A 22,374-nucleotide genomic window follows, 5' to 3' on the forward strand; every position below is an offset into this window, starting at 1 on the left:
GCTGGGGTTATATAGGGACAGATGAGCAGTAGAGATGACTGCAGAGGAAGGGAGAGGGGTGTGTCGCTGGAGACAGTGAAGGGAGTGACCACCACAAGCTCAACGCAACTCCCCAAATTTTGGACATTCATGAAAGAAACAAGTACTTTTGGGGACTGAATGCTTTAGATACTCACGTTGCCCAAATACAATTACACTGAATCATTTTGTTTCTGTCATTTTGGCAACAGTCAATATGGTTGATCTTGACAGCACCTGATGAAAAAGGCAGCAGCAGAATAAAATCATCTCATTTCCAATTATACATCATGTAAGTTAGACTGTATTATCTATCCTAACCACTCATTGCCATATTATGCTTTATTCCAGCTGTGACAAATTGGCAAAAGTACAGTAATTCCAGCTTCATAACTTAGTGAAATAATATATATAATTGAAAACACACTGAAGGATAAAAGATGCTTGTCAAGTAACGCCCGCTGGTATTATGTTATGTTATGCTGAAATGAGTAGAACAAGTATGCTCTATAGACTTTTAATCCTCAATGGCATGACTTTTCATATTAGGGGAAACAATATTTCAACCACTTTTTGGGTAGACAGAGTAGTAGAATACAAGGTGGAAATGCAAAAACGTGAGTATGGTGAAAATGTTGCATTCCAGCACATCCCCATTTCCAACGAACTTGAGGCAACAAACCGAAAAACCACAGTTTTAGTAAATAAATACAAACAATAAACATAATCTAATATGCTTCTTGACATATTCATGCACATTGACATATTTATTTCATCAGGTTGTTCCAATTTAAACCAGTAATAAAATGATCATTATGTTACCTTTTTCTTCATGTGATTGAACAATGTGATTGTTAGTTGAAAACATGTCAAATAGTTAAGGGCAAAAACTAGTGCACATTTAGCATGATGAAGATTAAAGGGAAAGTGCATAAATAATTTTACATGAATTGACCCCTTCCCCGTGTGACTCTGCTTCTCTCTCCTCCGGATAAAGGCGGGGGCTGCTGTCCTTGGGGGGGGAGATGGAGAGCGATAGTTTTATCGCTCAATCATTCATGAAAGGGGGTCAAACTCTTTCTATAAACATAAACAGCAAGCAGTGCTTGTTTTAAAATCTCTGCTGCTGTTGTTTTCCAAGAAACATTTGGCAGGCAGGATGTCAGATTTATGGGCAATTTGACGTCACATTGTTGCCTTATTGCAACCATAGCTTTCATGGTCATACTATAGCACTGAAGTAAAAATAAGCCATGAAATTATTGAAAATAACAACAATAATTTAAAAATAATAAAAAGCAATGCAATGCACATTTGATGCACTTAAAATGTTCTGTTGCAGTGTCTAAAAAAAAAAAAAAAATCTTGAATCTTGAATGACAGAGCTCATGTCTGTACAGGGACACCTGCCCAATTCATGACCTTGATCACAGAGCATCATTTATTTTTTATTTTATGAATTATTCATTTGAGATAGAAGAATGTTTCTTCCAAACATGCATGTATGAGTTAGAGTTTGATATTGTAGTAAATGCTGTACTGCGTCATTCTCCTTTATCTACGTAATAGCACTTGAACTCCACTGGGCCCTATAGCATCTATTGGTCAGACGCCAGGAAGGCCATCCCACCATTTCGTAGCTGAACGGTTGACCAATCAAAGGGCCATTGTCCAAAGGGGCCGCCTATCACCTCATTATCAGAAATGGCTCATTACAATGGAGTGTGCTCATAATGAGGTCTGCTAACAAGAGCCATTAGCAAGGGTGGGCACACTCACTGTGATGAACTCACTACATGAAAGTATAAGCATAGCAAAGTAACATACATTGTGCAATAATCTCTGTATCAGCTGCACTTTATTAACTCTTCTTCTTGAACGCCGGCTGTAACAAGTGAATTTCTCCTTTGTGAGATCAATAAAGGTTTATCTTATCTTATCTTATCTTATCTTATCTTATCTTATCTTATCTTATCTTATCTTATCTTATATCAAGCCTGATCTAGTATTGTTGCAATATTTGTATACCACTATTTCATCATCATAGATTCTTTTCTTAATTTATTGTGATGTTGTGGCATTGTAGAGGTTACTTGGCAGGGGGATGTGCTTCAAAGCTGGGTGATTAAGGGTTAGTTATTGAAGTCATCTCAGAGACAGGAGCACACACCCTTTAAATATATTTGGACTTGCCTTTCAATGCAGTCAATAGTCTCTAGTGCAGGGATGTACAGCATGGTCAACCAATATTTATTATGCTGCGTTTAAGAGAAATTCAGACCGTTCTCCACATGTTTATTTAGGCTTGGAACCTTAATGAAGCTCTGTCTCACAAAAAAGAAAGTTTTTTGTCAAGTGGATTTTTTAAACTTGCAGTAAAAAAGTACCATCTCTAGTGATGAGTGCCAAATCATTAAGAAGCCTGTGAGCCGTTTTTTTTTTCATAGCAAAAGCGTGGAGGTGGTGAACAATGTGTACCTCAGACTTGGTTTATTCAAGATACAGCAACATCTGTATGAAAATAGACCATGTTACTCTACAAATAGTACAGGGACAAACAATGGCAGTGAGTTAGAGTGAAGACAGGAGGACGAGACAAACAGGAAGGACATAGAGACAGTCCCTGTGTGTCGTGACTGCAGTGGACACTCCCTTACAGTGGGACAGTCAGGGAGTGTCGTAAAACTCTAACCTGAAACATCAATGTAGTGTCTGCACAGATAAAATCAAAGAGATCATTTCAAAACTACAGGAAGTGCATGACTTGTTTTTATTGTTTCTAATATATTTAGCATAGCTAGCTACCTAAATGCATTTTTTTTACACATCACATTTTCTATGAATCAATCCATCCTTAAAGTTGCTGACACTGGACTGTTCACGTGCCGGGGCCCTGCAGAACAAAGCAGGAAGTTCTTCTTGCAGATGCTATCAGCGTCAGTCTACTCATGAAGTCTATGACATCATGGTAGTACAGGAGCGAGGACAATGGGGCAAACAAACAGCCAGGCAGTATAAACAGAACTCAGCCAAAACACTGAAATAACATTTTTTTTGGACTGTACATTGTATTATTTATTTATTTTTATTCAACAAATGTAAATAATTCATTTTGCTGTGAATGAGTTGTGGTAATGACAATAGTGTTTTAAATCTCTTAGATCGACAAAGGAAGGCACCACCCAAACAAGTGTGCAAGGACATTTAATGACCATATGTCCGCGATACATTTCATGGAATTCCTTTGGAAGGCTTAACCATGGCAATACAATGATAATAGCCTCATCACTGTTATCAGATATGTTTTTAGATTGCCCACATGAACTTCTATACTCTATGATCCCCTTTTTTCCAGCAAAAAGGCGTGTGTGACTGAATGACAGGCCCTCACTACAGTTAATGCAATATTGTGAATTTAAAGCATAACAAACCTAACTAATGCCCCTAGAGGCCATAAGCGACACTGCAGGTGTCGTAGCATGTTACGTTTTTTTACTCATTGTCTGTGAGAGTAAATACTACACTGACAGAAAAGAAAGGGGATGAGGGACATTGTACATCCAATTACACAATGATCATATTTTCCCCTCAAACTTGGCTGTAAATACTGTTCAGGTGGCGCTAGCCCACAGTTAGCTTTGCCCGTTAGCCTGAGCTTCTTCTTTGTGATTCCATTAGTGTGTATTGGGGCCTCCGGGTCGAAGCAGGGAAGTTGCAATTGTGGTTATCTGGCCAGAGACACCAGGGGAGTTGAAAGACCCCCCAATCATCCCATTAATACTTGTATTACCCCCAGAGGGACTACAAAAAGGATTTATTAAGGTAAACAAGTTACTTAGTACTGCTTTAAAATGATATCAGATGGATTATAGAAATCAGGACATAAACTCACTTGCATAAAAGTAGTTTTTTTTTCTTCACCTTTTTTGGTCATTCTGAGGGATATGGTTCAGTTGCTTAGAAATTGTAATCACATTTTGTTTTGCAAATCCAAGGTAGCTGTCGTCTGTCCTATATGATAAGGCGATGTTCTGATAGGGCTATGGCACTTGGCCAGTTTAGATGTTTGGGGGAAGTATTGTATTGGACTCAGTGCTTACACAAACTAACCTTAGTAAAGGAGCTCTGTTTATTTGACTGTTTCAGTTTAGTTTGCAAGATAAATTCAGACATAAACACTGCAACTCGCTGGATATTCCACACAGGTTTCCTTTAGGGATGTTTTTATACGACACACTCAGATTGTCACTTACCTCACAATAATAAATAATATTTTTGGCCTTTGCTGCAGTTTTGTCTCAGTAGAAAACATTATAATAATAACATTGATTGTTTATGCGTTTAGTTTGGCTGGCTCTTTGGAAGCACAAACATATTTTACAAGCCCAAGCAAATAAAAACAGAAAGGTTTTGGAAATCTCAAACAATTGAATCAGGTCTGTCATTTGTGTGATTGTGTGTGATTGTGTGCAGTCAAACAGAACTGGTTCTTGTGTTGACCGAAGACAACTTCCATGATGGTTGAATTCATAAATGTTCAAACTATGACCATGTCAATGTCGGTGTCAACTATGTCAAACTAACAACACTTTGTGCCAAAAGTGCTTCACATTCAATATTAGAAAGCACAGCTCAAAATTTCACCCTGAATCACCTGTTGAAAATGTTGAAAATGAAAATGTGCTCATATCTTTAGAAAGCTACAGCAAAATGTTTTCACAAAGATAGTTAAGGCCCAACGCATATTTATTTTATCAATTGTTGATAAAAGAAGAAACAATATTTGAATAATACTTTAAACCTCTATTTGAGCATTCTCAGTACAACAGTGTAATGACAGTATTTGAAGGTTACTTTGGTAGATCAGCTGCTGTGGTTCAGTTTTAGGATCATTCACACCGGGGAACCACATACAAAATAACATCACAGGCCAAATAAAGAAGACAAATCTTTAAGACTCTGTGTAAAACATGTACACATCTGCTCTGAAGGGGAGTCTCATCTTCACTTTTGAAATCTAAACAGACAGAGAGATTTAATACAAATACATTAGTGACACAGTGAATTCTGAATAATGTCGACACTTTCTCTATGCAAGGATGGAGGAAGAACGCTACACAGGGCCGGCAAAGAAGCTGGTCTGACTTGTGGAAAATCTCGCAAGCGGCTCAGCTTCCTTATCCACTCAACCTACAACACGCTTCTCTGTCCTCGTAACCTGCACCAGTGGTTTGGCAATGTCAGGCTGCAAGACTGCACTCTCCCAGGGACGCTACAGGTGACGCCATGACCAGGTCCTCAAGAAGCTGGCTGAGGTGCTGGAAAGGTGCAGACAGGGCAACAAACGGCTAGCAAACAGACACTCCAACTTTGGCGTAGGAAGGGGACGGGCAAAGTTACATCAAGCCAAGAGAGACACTGCGGCCATGGCCGCCAACCAGGTGTGGGAAATGAGGGTTGACCTCAACAACCAGCTCCAGTTCCCCACTGAGATCACCATCACATCTCTCCGCCCTGACATTGTTGTTTGGTCTTCGAAGGCAAAAGTGGTGCACCTCATTGAACTCACAGTTCCATCAGAGAGGGAGATTGCAGCGAAGGCCAAGTCCTCCGAGCTGGCCGCAGAGTGCCGGGTGGCTGGCTGGAAGGCCGCCATCTACCCTGTTGAAGTTGGCTGTTGATTCTTCGTGGGGCTGTCAATAACACGGGAATCACGGGAGGGAAGCTGCGCAGGGCCACGAGAGAGCAGGAGGTGGAAAAAGGCCACTTCTGGCTCTGGCGGGGGAGGAAGGATAGGAGCTGGGGAAAGAATGCCTAACCCCAATGACAGCTGCAGAGGATAACATTCTCCAGCTGCAGGGAGTGACAGGGACATGTCCTTGTCAGTGCTCCGCCACCATGAGACGTTCCAGGATTAAAGGGGCTGTCAAGTTGGTGATAGATGGTTCCTGGCTGATGACCCTGCAGCTGACCCATGGGCACCGGAGGAGCTGCAACAAGCAGTAATGCCAAGCAGGACATTACACTTACCTGTATACATCAACTGGAAAAAGAACAATACCTGTCAGTATCATGTAAAGCTCCCAAAAAAGTACTGAGAGCCACTCACCTCAGAGACTTCAGTAATGCAGCTCAAACTTTCCTCTGAAAGATAAAAACATTGAATTTTAAAATTCAGGGTGATTATGGAGTACATTTTGTCACAACAGCTTACTTAACCTTGAAGTAACTTAACCTTTCACTGAAAGCGTTTTACTGATTCAAAAGAAAACCTTTAGGACACATACCTTTTAGGCCTTTGAGAACCTTTGTTTTATTTTACTGGAACAAAGCCTTTCGTAATGTCCTACGACATGTTCATCGAGATGGGTTTCAATGGGAAAGTAGCTGTTTGTTCCATTGATCATAAAAAAAGTTTATCTCAGGCACATATTTGGACCCAGACAGTCCAAATGATGCGCAGAAAAAGTAAATGCCTGATTTATACTTTCTTTCACAAATGTCCTGTGTAGCATTGTGGGTCCTTCAGCACAAAATGTCCATTGTATTATTATTATATTTTTAATTTACCTCAATTTGCATTAAAATGTACAAATTATTAACACATATGCTTTACAATAGTATGTATCTGTGCTAATGAAAAAGCTCCTCTAACAATCAACGGTGCTGCAGTGAAGAGGGTGACCAGCACTAAGTTCCTGGCACATCACAGAGAAGCTCTCCTGGACCATGCACACCACTGGTCAAGAAAAGTATTCAGCGTCTCTACTTTCTCTGCAAGTTGAGAAGAGCCAGCCTCCGTTATGTCCAACTTCTACAGAGGGGCTATAGAGAGAATCCTGACCAGCTCCATCACTGTGTGGCATGGAGCCAGCACTGCCTCCTGCCAAAGGAGCCTCCAGCGCATCGTGAGAGCAGCGAAGAAAGAGCCCCTCTCCCCTCTATTAAGGAGATGTTCTCCACCCGTCTCACCCGCAAAATCGCCAGGGACCCTTCGCACCCATCACACAGCCTCTTCAAGGTTATGCCTTCAGTGAGGAGACTGCGGAAACTACGGGTCAGTTCCAGTCGACTGAGGAACAGTTTCGTACACAGGGCCATCGGGAAGCTGAACTCCCTGCCCTCCCTCCCACCCCTCTTCCCCTTCCCCCCGCTCCACAGTCAAGGATGAGAGAAACATAATTCCAACCATTCACATGGTTTGACAAATAAAAAATCTTGAATCTTGAATGTTAAACTCAATTTTCATTAAAATGTACAAATTATTAACAAATATGTTTTACAATAGTATGTATCTGCGCTAATGATTTGCACTTGTACTATAAGCCATTCTTGACCTATTGATGATGATCAATACTCTACAAGCAATTTGTTATCTTGACCATGAGTAAAGAATCAAGAATCACAGATTCTTAAATTTATTGTTAAACATAAAAAAAAAAAAAAATTAAAACATACATTTTAAGTAAGAAAGGTTTATCCTAGTTATAGCTAATGAGAATAGATGTTATTGTTTCTTTTAAATCCCTGTCCACGCTAGATTGTTTTGTTTTTTTCATCCATCATTGTCCCCATCTGATCTTGCAAATTTGTTAAATCAGCCTTTTACATTGTGCATTCTCATGAAGCCTGTAAATCTCTGTTCCAACATATCATTTGGTCTTTTGAAGATACAAATGCGCCGGATGTTGACATTAGCTTTTGCGTAAATAAAATCAAAGATACTCACTGTGTGTGAATATCTTTGGTCAAGCGTCTACGTGACTCTTGTTGTGTCTTACCTAATTTAGGAATTTCTATTGTTTGTTTTTCTTTGCATTTTAGGCTTGCTGACCACATCCTCTTACGGTCTTTAGTGCTTCTCTTACCGTCATCCTTGTTGTCCGCCTTCTCAGCCAACACACCCACCACCACGTATGTGTCTGGGGTTGTGCATGCAGGAAGTTTGGAGATGCAGCTCAACAATAGAGAGTAAGTCTGTGCCAAACAGTCGCCACATGCACCATCCACAAGAGAGGTTCATTTGTATTAAAGTAAAGACCATTTAACATCCATCCAATTATTATTACACTGGATAACCTAAAAGTAGAAGATGTAGGATTTGTAGTAAATATTTCCTAAACATTACCTTACTATGGCTAGGTTGGCTTTAGTTCTCAAGACAGTTAACCAAGCAGAAAGCAGAATGAGTCTCACACTTCGTCAGTTCTTTAGCTAAAACCAGATTGGAGCTGAACATATAGAGACTCTACCCTCTGTTACACAATCCCACTCTCCCACTCCCCAGTCAAGTCCTAGTTTACATGCCTCCAGTTATTAAAGCTCAGTGACTGAACTCTGGAGGTTCTTAGCAGCTGAGAAGGTGATCGGCTGCATGTAGGGTGACCAGATGTCCCAATCTATGACCCTCTCAGTTTTGTGCCCCCTGTCCCATGTTTCTGTGAATTTATCCAAAACCATTGATTTGTCTCAAGTTTGCACAAGCTCTGTACCAGATGTCCTGTTTTGTCACCAGCGTCATACCGAAAGCAGCCATGAATGGGTCAAAAACAAAGCTTCCATAGCGACTGAACTAATTAAAAAGCTCAAAGTATTGTTGTCGATGGACAGTTTTAGGTTAAAGGGGCTAGATGCAAGTTCTCCATTTTATACTCACTACTGCCACCTCAGGTCACACATGTAACTGCACCTTCTATATTAAGCTCGTGCATGACGGCACTTCGGACCCGAATTAACACCTTTTTGAGTGACAGTGCAGGATTTTAGAGGCAGTTGTGGTGAACAGGTCTGGGCTCACACATTAGGACATTGTTGAAACATGTAGGGGGAGGAAAATACTTAATTTTAACATTTTTAAACTCTGTATAGTTCCTTTAAGGTGGATAAGGTGCTTTATTTATTATAAGTGAAGAAACATCACATTTTTGCCTCCTCCAACAAATTCACATTTTTGCTTTAGTTTCTTGGAATATCTGGTCACCCCAGCTGTATGCTCCCATCTCTCCATGATTACATTACTAATTTATGTTGCACAATTGCACCAAAATAATAATTTAAAAAAATCCTAGTTTGTGAATGTGCCTTTAGTTATACTATTCTTTTTTGGTTACATGCATGTGCTTTAGTCCAGAGGCAAATAAAGGCTGTAGTCATTTGTCTCCGTTTTGAACAGGCGTTATAAGTTAGTTATCAAGTTCAATTTACTGTTTACTCGTGTGTCTTGTGCTTTTCAATAGCCTTAGGCCATATGGTGCTCCACCTAAGTTGTCAGTGTTGTTGCATTTGTGTATAAAAGAAGCGCTATTTTTTTTTCCTTACACATTTTTTCCATCGATATTTGGGCGCAACCTACAAACAAAACCCCCAAGATCTGTGTAAAATGTTTCGTTTGTAACAGACAAGTCAAGACAGTTCTCCTGTAGTCTAAGTTAACAACACTATAGCACATTCAGGATAAACTGAGGTCCAATTCAGTTAAGTATTTCATCTCACATTAGTGGACATGCCCCACACGCTCAAACTGCCTCAGCTGTGTGCCTTGCAGGAAGTCGAGATGATAGCTCTTCTCTGGGGCAGTTGGCTGCGGGCTGTGCCCCTTCCCCCAGGGCTTGCTGTGGGACTGTCTGCCGCTCTACGTGACTGATCCCCGGTCTGTGAGAGCCAGCGAAGGCCGCCGCAGCTGCTGATAACACTAATGAGCTTCCTGCTATTACGTCTAATTGCCCTGTCCAGATCTGGGCAGACACCCAGGGTGGGGCGTGACCGAGGAGTGTGTCCCACTGAAGCCTTGACAGATTGGGAAAAACACACAGGTAGACTTCATCTGGCGCAATGATTTGATGTCCAACTCAATAAGATACAGTATATCCACAATTGCAATTCATTCAATGTATTTGATGAAGAGACAGGCCGGTAATTCCATTTATTTAGACATGAAGCCCATGGAGCAGGCAGTGTGTCTGCTGTTGATAAATGGTTTTGTCCCTGAGATATCCGCCTCCAGGCTAATGTATGTTCTGTCTACATGAGGCTGATGACTTCAGTCTAATGACATTTGTGTAACATAAAGAATATTAAAAGGAGGATGTTTAGATGTTGCACTGTATGTTTTGTTATCTGTCCACAATCAGACATCTATAGCAGCTTATATGGCCCCTGAGACCGTTGGCAATGGTCTGTGTCGACATCAAAGACTAGTTAGCTTTACACTTTTATATGTATATCTATTACTCCATCTCGTTTTGTTCACTCAACACACCAATTATTAATCTATTAGTATTTTTGAGCATATTTACAAGGGAATTAGTAATTTCAGACAATGAATAATGCAATATCCAAACAAATAAATGTCAAAGGAAAACTTGCTTATGTAGATACATGTACATATAAAAAAAAATGTTAAAAAGTAAGGAATATTGTACACTATACTACTACTACATGAAACTAGTGACTTTCTGTAATGTTAACAATGTTTGGCATTGGTAGCCATCTGAAAAAAATATATTAATGAACTTGCTTTAAACTAGACATCGTTCATAAAATGAGAGCGTTGTTGTAGTTACAATGTTTTGTCAGTTTGGTCCGTGTTAAAATAGCTGCTTTGAAGTGTAAGAAATTCTCTTTTGCTAATGACACACATCTAAATACGATGCTGCTTATTGTATGATGGATAACGTAATTACAATAGGATAAAGTTAAATCAAGTACATTGCGTGTTACGGAACAGACTTGGAACCCAAAAGCAGTACTCAACACGAAGCAAAGTTGACCAACTTTATTCAAAGGAAGGGGTATCAGGCTGGGGGCCAATGGAGCAGGTACGTATCGGGCTGGGGGGGTCAGTGGAGCTGGTAGGGGTGGTGCTGGTGTGAGCCGGTGGAGCAGGATGGAACTGAGCCTTGGGTCCAGGAGGATTGGTGGATGGCGTGCAGCAGGTTAGTGATCCAAGTTAATGCTGGAAAAACAGGATACAAAAAGATCCAAAACACAGGGAAGAAATATCAGATGAACCCGGGTAATGACGGACTGGACTGATTGTAGATGGACCTCAGGTGAGTGATGGCAGCAGGTGTGGGGAAATGGCAAGCTTCACCCAGGTGAGGCGCGCATGCACGTGCATGCGTACGTAGGGTACTTTTAACCCTACTTTGGATCACTTTCAAGTGTATAAAAAATTGCTTATTTGACCCCGACACTGTGTACTAGCTATAATAGCTCCTACTATTGTCCTGTGCTGACCCCCACACTGTGATTGTTAATTAAAACATTTTGAATTAATTGTGTTGTATTTGATCACTTTCAAACTTTAAAAAAAAAAATGCTTATTTGACCAATCCCCATGATTCTGTTACTCGTCCAACATTAGTTTGGGAATGTGTGATTGTCTATCACTGTGTGTCTATCTTTTATTGTTACAACATGTGTCATTATGGTATTTCTAAAGTGGTTCATTTGACCCCGTTGATTTCTCTGTCTCAGTTTCCCCGCGGGTGAGGTAAACTGAGACACATGACCACTTTGTTTAAGAACAATCATATTTTCATTGCCCTTTGTCCTGAAGACATGCTAATCATTTCCATAGCTGGGCAACATCCTGAATTAATGGGAAATGTGTTAATTTTACTGATCTATCATTTTAGCTCAGCTCAAGGGGAGCAAATGTAAAAACTATATCACAGCTCTCCCCTACTATGTATTTTGTAATATGTTCCTTTGTACTATTGTGATATGAACATTTTTAATTGTAATGATTTCGGGGTGGGCGCTCATAAGCTTTTTGCTTAGGCCCACTCCTGCTGAGCAGAATTTCTCTTGTTTAGCATCATATACATTTTACTGGATTAAGATTAAGGCGATCAAATCATTGACAGATCTCTGGTGTCTGTCTGTGCTTGGTTCAAGGCAGAGGAAGCCTGCAAGCCTTGGACAAAAAGAATGATCATAGGTCTCTTTATTGGGCAGCTACACTTCAAAGTTCACTGGCATCCTGTGGGGCAAAGGGGCTGGCAGCGAGGTGGGTGTCCCAGGACAGGCACCACAGGGTCTGCTGATACAAACCACACACACACTAGAGGTCATCTTGTAATTGGAAAAGTGTCAGAGCCCAAGGGAGGCGCAGGGGAGGGGCTCATGAACACAATCATCTAATGCTTAAATATTTTATCCAGATATTTTTCAAACAACCACATGAATTTGAATGAAAAAAAATCAATCAGGTCATATGATATAAATTAAAGTTAAAGGTTATATCGAAATTTGTCATCTGCTTTATCCTACGCTGAGGTTGATTTTTGGTACTTCCAGATCACTTTTCTTGTTCATCATTGTGTGATGAACAAGAAAGATTTAAAAACAGTCCCTTCCTGTTTTTAAATCTCTCCTAAAAACTCACCTTTTTTCTCTGGCGTTTAATGCAAATTGAGATTGCTGCTGTTGTTGTACTTCTTACCTCATATTTTTTACTGTAAATATATGTATCTGTTTCTGTGTGCGGCACTTTGGCCAACTGTACAGTTTTTAAAGTGCTTTATAAATAAAGTTGGTATGGTATGGTATGGGTGTGAACCGCCTTTAAAGTCTTTATTCCTTGTATATAAGACACCGCTAATTACTTGATTACACATGTTCCTGTTTATTTTTGCACCCCCTGAGTGGAGTGTTCTTGAGAGCTGATGAAGTGAATTTCTCCATTGTGAGATCAACAAAGTCCCATCTTATCTTAATTACAGTAACTAATGCAGTTATTTTATTGACATGAAATTATCGTTGACCTTTTCACCTCTTTTTAACTTCTTGAAGTAGTGTAGCAGGTCGACACCAGCCCCCGGAACCTTTGTTACGTTCACATTGTTCCTTGTCGGCGTTAATTCCGGCTGCACTTTCCGCCTGGTGTTTCATTCAGGATTTCAACATCGAGCTCTTTTTGGTTTTTAAGTAAGTATTTGTAGTGAAATGTTCGTGGTACTTTGAATGCCTAACTCGAATCACCGTCATCTTGTTGTCGTAGTGATACACTGTACATTATAGACTGTAAACCTGCACAAGCGTCAGCATTAACAAAGGCTCGGGCGGGTTGTGCTTAAAATGCCGTTTTAACATTTTGATGTTTCTATGTAATATCATTGTATTTATGTGTGGGGTCGTGTGCTTTTATGATTCTTATGGTTCATGGGGGATCCCTTGCATAATAGTTGCATGTGGAGGCTGGGGGTTAGTGATGGGGTGATGATTAATCCAAATCGTATTTACTGTGTGATTTGTGTCTTTATGCAGGTGTACCAAAAGCAACCATGACCTTGTTTCACTTTGGAAACTGCTTTGCTCTGGCCTATTTTCCGTACTTTATAACCTACAAGTGCAGCGGGCTGTAAGTGTTTCTGATATATTTACACTTTGAGGATTATTTTGTTTGAGCCGCTGATCGTGGGACACTGATAAGCTTTAAAGGGTATTTGGGTGTCAGCAGTTTGCAGGAAGGGGCACCATCAACTCTGTGGTGAGAGCTGTGACATTGAAACAGCGATGTGTCTTTCAGTTCACAAACTGACTTGTCACTGTCAATTTGATTTATAAAGCACATTTAAAAACAACCATAGTCGACCAAAGTGCTGTACAAGAACAGTAACAATATGTACAATAAACACAATAAAAGTTAAACACAGGTAATACATAAAGGCACAAACTGTGTCTGGTGTACGTGGAACCGAAGGCCAAAGCAAAAAGACTTGGTTCTTGTTGAAACCCATTTCAGTCTGCCTTAGATAAATTGTTAGATTAATAAATATTCACAAACCCCTTTCCCCTTTTTTGTATAGAGTTCGCTGTTACCATGGAGATCCGCCATGTTTGTGGGTGTTAGCAAACATTTTCCATAGACTAACAGCTAAAACAGTATAAAAAGTTAAGAAAAAAGGCTGTGATGTGTCCAAGTCTTGTAATGTGAACAGTCACTCTAGTATTTTACCTTTTAAATCTCCATTGGCTTATTATTGCTGAAAATCCCAAGATGCTTAACGATATGACATCATGATCCTGAACTCGATATGACATCATGATCCTGAACTCGATATGACATCATGATCCTGAACTCGATATGACATCATGATCCTGAACCCAATATTACATCATGATCCTGAACTCGATATGACATCATGATCCTGAACTCAATATGACATCATGATCCTGAACTCGATATGACATCATGATCATGAACTCAATATGACATGATTCTGAACTCGATATGACATCATGATCCTGAACTCAATATGACATGATCCTGAACTCGATATGACATCATGATCCTGAACTCGATATGACATGATCCTGAACTCGATATGACATCATGATCCTGAACTCAATGACATGATCCTGAACTCAATATGACATCATGATCCTGAACTCGATATGACATCATGATCCTGAACTCGATATGACATGATCCTGAACTCGATATGACATCATGATCCTGAACTCGATATGACATCATGATCCTGAACTCAATGACATGATCCTGAACTCAATATGACATCATGATCCTGAACTCGATATGACATCATGATCCTGAACTCGATATGACATCATGATCCTGAACTCGATATGACATCATGATCCTGAACTCAATATGACATCATGATCCTGAACACGATATGACATGATCCTGAACACGATATGACATCATGATCCTGAACTCAATATGACATCATGATCCTGAACTCGATATGACATCATGATCCTGAGCTCGATATGACATCATGATCCTGAACCCGATATGACATCATGATCCTGAACTCAATATGACATCATGATCCTGAACTCGATATGACATCATGATCCTGAACTCGATATGACATCATGATCCTGAACTCGATATGACATCATGATCATGAACTCGATATGACATCATGATCCTGAACTCGATATGACATCATGATCCTGAACTCGATATGACATCATGATCCTGAACTCGATATGACATCATGATCCTGAACTCGATATGACATCATGATCATGAACTCGATATGACATCATGATCCTGAACTCGATATGACATCATGATCCTGAACTCAATATGACATCATGATCCTGAACTCGATATGACATCATGATCATGAACTCGATATGACATCATGATCCTGAACTCGATATGACATCATGATCCTAAACTCGATATGACATCACGATCCTGAACTCAATATGACATCATGATCCTGAACTCGATATGACATCATGATCCTGAACTCAATATGACATCATGATCCTGAACTCAATATGACATCATGATCCTGAACTCGATATGACATGATCCTGAACTCAATATGACATCATGATCCTGAACTCGATATGACATCATGATCATGAACCCGATATGACATCATGATCATGAACCCAATATGACATCACGATCCTGAACTCAATATGACATCACGATCCTGAACTCGATATGACATCATGATCCTGAGCTCGATATGACATCATGATCCTGAACCCGATATGACATCATGATCCTGAACTCGATATGACATCATGATCCTGAACTCGATATGACATCATGATCCTGAACTCGATATGACATCATGATCCTGAACTCAATATGACATCATGATCCTGAACTCGATATGACATCATGATCCTGAACTCGATATGACATCATGATCATGAACTCGATATGACATCATGATCCTGAACTCGATATGACATCATGATCCTGAACTCGATATGACATCATGATCCTGAACTCGATATGACATCATGATCCTGAACTCGATATGACATCACGATCCTGAACTCAATATGACATCACGATCCTGAACTCGATATGACATCATGATCCTGAACTCGATATGACATCATGATCCTGAACTCAATATGACATCATGATCCTGAACTCGATATGACATGATCCTGAACTCGATATGACATCATGATCCTGAACTCGATATGACATCATGATCCTGAACTCGATATGACATGATCCTGAACTCAATATGACATCCTGAACTCGATATGACATCATGATCCTGAACTCAATATGACATCATGATCCTGAACTCAATATGACATCATGATCCTGAACTCAATATGACATCATGATCCTGAACTCAATGACATGATCCTGAACTCAATATGACATCATGATCCTGAACTCGATATGACATCATGATCCTGAACTCGATATGACATCATGATCCTGAACTCGATATGACATCATGATCCTGAACTCAATATGACATCATGATCCTGAACACGATATGACATGATCCTGAACACGATATGACATCATGATCCTGAACTCAATATGACATCATGATCCTGAACTCGATATGACATCATGATCCTGAGCTCGATATGACATCATGATCCTGAACCCGATATGACATCATGATCCTGAACTCAATATGACATCATGATCCTGAACTCGATATGACATCATGATCCTGAACTCGATATGACATCATGATCATGAACTCGATATGACATCATGATCCTGAACTCGATATGACATCATGATCCTGAACTCAATATGACATCATGATCCTGAACTCGATATGACATCATGATCATGAACTCGATATGACATCATGATCCTGAACTCGATATGACATCATGATCCTAAACTCGATATGACATCACGATCCTGAACTCAATATGACATCATGATCCTGAACTCGATATGACATCATGATCCTGAACTCAATATGACATCATGATCCTGAACTCAATATGACATCATGATCCTGAACTCGATATGACATGATCCTGAACTCAATATGACATCATGATCCTGAACTCGATATGACATCATGATCATGAACCCGATATGACATCATGATCATGAACCCAATATGACATCACGATCCTGAACTCAATATGACATCACGATCCTGAACTCGATATGACATCATGATCCTGAGCTCGATATGACATCATGATCCTGAACCCGATATGACATCATGATCCTGAACTCAATATGACATCATGATCCTGAACTCGATATGACATCATGATCCTGAACTCGATATGACATCATGATCCTGAACTCAATATGACATCATGATCCTGAACTCGATATGACATCATGATCCTGAACTCGATATGACATCATGATCATGAACTCGATATGACATCATGATCATGAACTCGATATGACATCATGATCCTGAACTCGATATGACATCATGATCCTGAACTCGATATGACATCATGATCCTGAACTCGATATGACATCACGATCCTGAACTCAATATGACATCACGATCCTGAACTCGATATGACATCATGATCCTGAACTCGATATGACATCATGATCCTGAACTCAATATGACATCATGATCCTGAACTCGATATGACATGATCCTGAACTCGATATGACATCATGATCCTGAACTCGATATGACATCATGATCCTGAACTCGATATGACATGATCCTGAACTCAATATGACATCATGATCCTGAACTCGATATGACATCATGATCCTGAACTCAATATGACATCATGATCCTGAACTCAATATGACATCATGATCCTGAACTCAATATGACATCATGATCCTGAACTCGATATGACATGATCCTGAACTCAATATGACATCATGATCCTGAACTCGATATGACATCATGATCATGAACCCGATATGACATCATGATCATGAACCCAATATGACATCACGATCCTGAACTCAATATGACATCACGATCCTGCTCGATATGACATCATGATCCTGAGCTCGATATGACATCATGATCCTGAACTCGATATGACATCATGATCCTGAACTCAATATGACATCATGATCCTGAACTCGATATGACATCATGATCCTGAACTCGATATGACATCATGATCTGAACTCGATATGACATCATGATCCTGAACTCAATATGACATCATGATCCTGAACTCAATATGACATCATGATCCTGAACTCAATATGACATCATGATCATGAACTCGATATGACATCATGATTCTGAATACGATATGACATAATTTTAAGACTTTGTAGTGCCATAATGAGTGTTTTTAGATGTAAAATACATTACACTTTCAAATTTGACAAAGACTCAAAGTAAACAATACATTTTTAGAGCAGGTCTCTGCGTTATGTAACATGACAATGGTAAAACAGACAGGTGCTTGAACGCACAACATGAGTTTTGAGCTGTTGGTCCACATGCCATACAAGAAAGCACTTTCAACACGTTTCAGAGCCAGAACTCGATATACTCGCTCAGAAGATAATTGATTTTACATGGGCGCTCTTTGCTTTAAATGCTCTTTCTCACACACTGCCAATTATTCTGTACAAAATGAAATGCTGCAATAATAGTTGTTGATGAGAAAAATGAACTTCCTTGAAGCAACATGGCTCCTAATCAGGGCCTATTTAATACTGCCATCTGCAGGTGATTTGAATGTATTACTATGCTGTATAGTACAAGTCTGTTGATCTGTCAAGTTTAAATTAAAGTATAATTTGCAACACAAATAAAAGTTTACTAGAATTATTCATAGGACGTTGCAAGTCAAACTTAAACAGGAAGTCTGTCCATTCTAGTGTCATTTAAACTAAAGTGGGACTATTTTATTCCTTATAGGTCAAACTCCAGTGAGCTGAAGCTGCAAAGGAGTCTGAAGCCAATTGGCCATAGATTTAATCATAATTTGATGTATTGAACGATGTTGAAAAACTTGCGAAATGTGACCGGGGAGCAATTTTGCAATCAATATGTTTTGTAATATTTACCGTATATTGTGGCTTCTTGCTATTCGGATATTGCATCACCTAATATTGCGATATTGTGCAGCCGTAATTGCACCACAGTTAATTTTCCCATCACTAAACATGACTCTTAAAAGTTCTATCAGTATTTTGTGAATCATCTCTTCATTGTTTTCTCCAGGTCTGAGTACAATGCTTTCTGGAGATGTGTTCAGGCTGGAGCCACTTATCTGTTTGTGCAGCTGTGCAAGGTAATTCAATCCCAATTTGATTTTTTACACACACATAAGATATTCTTATTGTTATGTCCCCTGTTGTTGATGCCTGCTGCTTAAAAGCATATTTTTATTACTTTAGATGTTATTTTTGGCAACATTTTTTCCTACGTGGGAAGGAGGAGCCGGAGTTTATGACTTTGTTGGAGTATGTATTGTAGTAATATTAGTATATAAATGATTACTGTTTGCATTTATATCAAGCAACATTTTTCTTCAGGAATTTATGAAGGCAACAGTGGATTTGGCCGACCTGCTTGGCCTTCATCTTGTCATGTCTCGTAATGCTGGAAAAGGAGAGTACAAAATTATGGTGGCTGCCATGGGCTGGGCAACAGCTGAACTTGTTATGTCCAGGTCAGTAGTATTCACCATTGTTTACTAATTTGATACTGGTCTTTCGATTGTATTCGGGCACGAGTCGTGTTTACATTTGAGAGTTGATACCGAGGGGAAAGGATGGCACTGGAAATGCATGTCTATTTAAGCAGCTCTGGCTAAAACGGCAAAAAATAAACGCTTCCAAGCAGTCAAGTACTTAACTAGTCTTTGCAGTCTTTATTTTGTGTCCAAAATAGTGCTAAATTTGAAAAAATATTCATGTAGTCAAATATACAATATGAGAGTAAATATCTGCGTAGTGTTGTACATGTACTGTCATATTAGTCTGGGAATGCCCATGCTGCTGAGTGCGCTCGTATCATTTCGCAGTTGTTATTTATAAATTAAACACTTGCAGGTGTCTTCCGTTATGGGTTGGTGCACGAGGCATTGAGTTTGACTGGAAATACATTCAGATGAGCTTTGACTCAAACATTAGTTTGGTGAGTATCATGTCGACATTTTCATGTCATTTGTTTATAAACTGACCATGTATCGTCCTCCACCAGGTGCACTACATTGCGATGGCTGCAGTTGTATGGATGTTCACCAGATATGACCTTCCTAAGAGCTACAGGCTGCCGGTCACTGTGCTGTTGGCTCTGTGTGTCTACAAGGCCTTCCTCATGGAGTAAGCCCAATTCTCACATACCAGACAACGCACTGATCACCAGTATGGCTGAACATTCTTTATCCATATGCAACAAAAGCAGCATTGTCTTGTCTGTTTCCACAGCTCGAATGTTCATTTGTAAATTGTTAAATAAATTGTAAATTCACTGCAACAGTGAATTGTATTTTGCACATTAGCTACACATATTCATTTTAAGTAACCGTTTCCAGTTTGTCGTGATTTTTATTTGCATCAGGATGCTGTTTTATCTTTTTTTTTTTTTTTTTTTTTTTAGTCCCCAAGTATTACAAACACAGCAAACATGATTTAACATCCACTTTATTATTTTTGTCAGGGGATTTGATTTCTGTGACTTTGTATTATCTACCTGGATGTTTGAGGATTCCTGTTATTTTGTTTTGCAGGTTGTTCGTTCATGTGTTCCTGTTGGGCAGCTGGACTGTCCTCTTGGTGAAAGCTGTGGTGACCGGTGCCATCTCTCTCTGTTCACTCTTTCTGTTTGTCACCTTGGTTCACAGTAACTAAAAGGCAGATACTTAATGGATAACTAACAGTAGTTTGTGTGATATATTTACAGTGAAGTCATCAATGATTATTTATACTAGTAAGAATTTTGTAATATGAGCATAAATGTGACTTTGACCACAAAGGAATAAATGTATTTCTACCATGTTACGCCTTTAAGTGCTTTCTATGCTGTAGTTTCTGAGTGAAGACATGGAAATAAGAAGATTCTCTGTGTTCTCATTTTCTTTTATCTATCCCTTTGAGACCTGTGGTATCACTGGTGGTTACAGCCTAATCTCTCAATCAACTAAAGGATCTGCTGCTCCCACACATATCAAGTTACATTTCCACAGTGAGAAAACGGGCTTCTCAGGACATTACACTTCAAACGTGTTAAATTTCAAGTTCAACAACTGAACTGCCCTTGCAACAAGCGGGATCGGTGTGCAGAAAGGCTGCTCCTGGAGAAACATTCCTGGTACCTGTGATGGAAACAGGAAAAAAATAATAAAATGTTATAATTAAATAACAATACAATCGATAATGATTCTCAAACTTTTCAAATGAAATGCAACCTAATAGTGATTTGTATTGTGCTTTGCACATGACTCAAGTCTCAACCCTTCAAACAGTGTAGGGGGTTTGTTCTCTGTTCACTCCACACACAGTAGTGGTAGGCTATGTGTGTAGCCACAGTTTCCCCTGGGGTAGACTGAACAACTGACACTGCACACATCTGCACCATGATTTGGTCTTTCTTCATTGTACAAAATACATATGCAAAATAATCAACATATAAAGAGAAATATCAAAATCATACAATTTGACCATTGTGCAATTTAAGAGTAAAACTAACATTAAGAAAAAACTACTCTTGATACTGATACAATCTATTTTGATACCACAGTAATGATCAAAACAAAACATAAACAAAGCTGGTGTATAGATTGGCCCATCACATTAACAGTACCAAATTTTATTTTGGTTCTTTTGTTGCTAGAGATCCACAAGGTGACTAGCCTGATTTAAGTAGGTTCTCACCATCTTGGCGAGTGAACCTGTGGCCTCTCTGGGATCACAGGCTCCAGCTCATGACCGGCTCTTCTCACTCACAGGTGAGTTCCATGTCTGGTGGTAAAGGCGTCTTCTTTTCCCATTGCCTCTCGATGCTGTGGCGCCTTGCCATTTTCATGGAGAGTTTATTATATCCTGGAGTCTCGTGCCGAGCTTCTTGAAGACAAAAAAAACAAAACAATAAAAAACACGCAACAAAAAAAAAAAACATTCACCAGCACCATGTTTAGAAATGTAGAGTAAAGACATTTATCCAAAACTGGTCTACTTGTAAGATATGGTTTCAGCTAGACGGATACCAAGCAAGGCAACCGCTTGGTACCAGTTTATGGCAGAAATACTACCTGGTTACTCCTCTAGCCCTGGACAAATTGATGTTTATAAAAGAAAACCTTAACAGTGTGTTGTCAATGGAAAATTATCAATCAATAAGTGAAACCTAGGTGGATTACATACTGTGGGCTATCAAGAAAATTGCTTGATTAATTACTTTTCTAAGATAATTTTAGGTCCAATCTCACACTCATAAATGCTGAGACATCATCTCCATGTATTGTCTATGGGTTAGTACAGTATATTATCATCGCTTACAACACACTTACCCATGGACAGATGGTGTCTGCCCAGTCAGCGACCATTGGATAGTAGTCCATGATTTGTCTGGCCATGGCCTGCAGCCCTTCTTTTGTGGGGTATTCCACCTGACAACCTCAGTAATCATGCTGATAATCGTGTTTTCTTATCAGTCTACAGTACAGCTCTTT

The 22,374-nt window shown here is 39.5% G+C and overlaps 1 protein-coding gene across 1 annotated transcript; it reads left to right on the forward strand.

Annotated features, from left to right (window-relative positions):
* The first annotated feature begins 13,295 nt into the window (after positions 1-13,295).
* On the forward strand, positions 13,296-20,708 carry tmem147 (transmembrane protein 147). The gene is made up of 7 exons (XM_079562059.1): positions 13,296-13,384; positions 18,921-18,990; positions 19,097-19,162; positions 19,235-19,371; positions 19,754-19,838; positions 19,905-20,026; positions 20,434-20,708. Exons 1-7 carry the CDS (start codon positions 13,308-13,310, stop codon positions 20,552-20,554), a joined length of 678 nt encoding a protein of 225 aa, XP_079418185.1. The 5' UTR covers positions 13,296-13,307; the 3' UTR covers positions 20,555-20,708.
* The last annotated feature ends 1,666 nt before the right edge of the window (positions 20,709-22,374 follow it).

This window comes from Gobius niger (genome assembly GCF_951799975.1).
Source record: "Gobius niger genome assembly, chromosome: 8".
NCBI classification, from domain to species: Eukaryota; Metazoa; Chordata; class Actinopteri; order Gobiiformes; family Gobiidae; genus Gobius; species Gobius niger.

Excerpts from the sequence above, each read along its gene's own strand:
- tmem147 (XM_079562059.1), top strand. The coding sequence starts at position 13,308 with ATGACCTTGTTTCACTTTGGAAACTGCTTTGCTCTGGCCTATTTTCCG. Across the intron at positions 19,839-19,904 it reads TTGACTCAAACATTAGTTTG|GTGCACTACATTGCGATGGC; the intron begins GTGAGTATCATG and ends GTCCTCCACCAG. Across the intron at positions 20,027-20,433 it reads TACAAGGCCTTCCTCATGGA|GTTGTTCGTTCATGTGTTCC; the intron begins GTAAGCCCAATT and ends TTTGTTTTGCAG.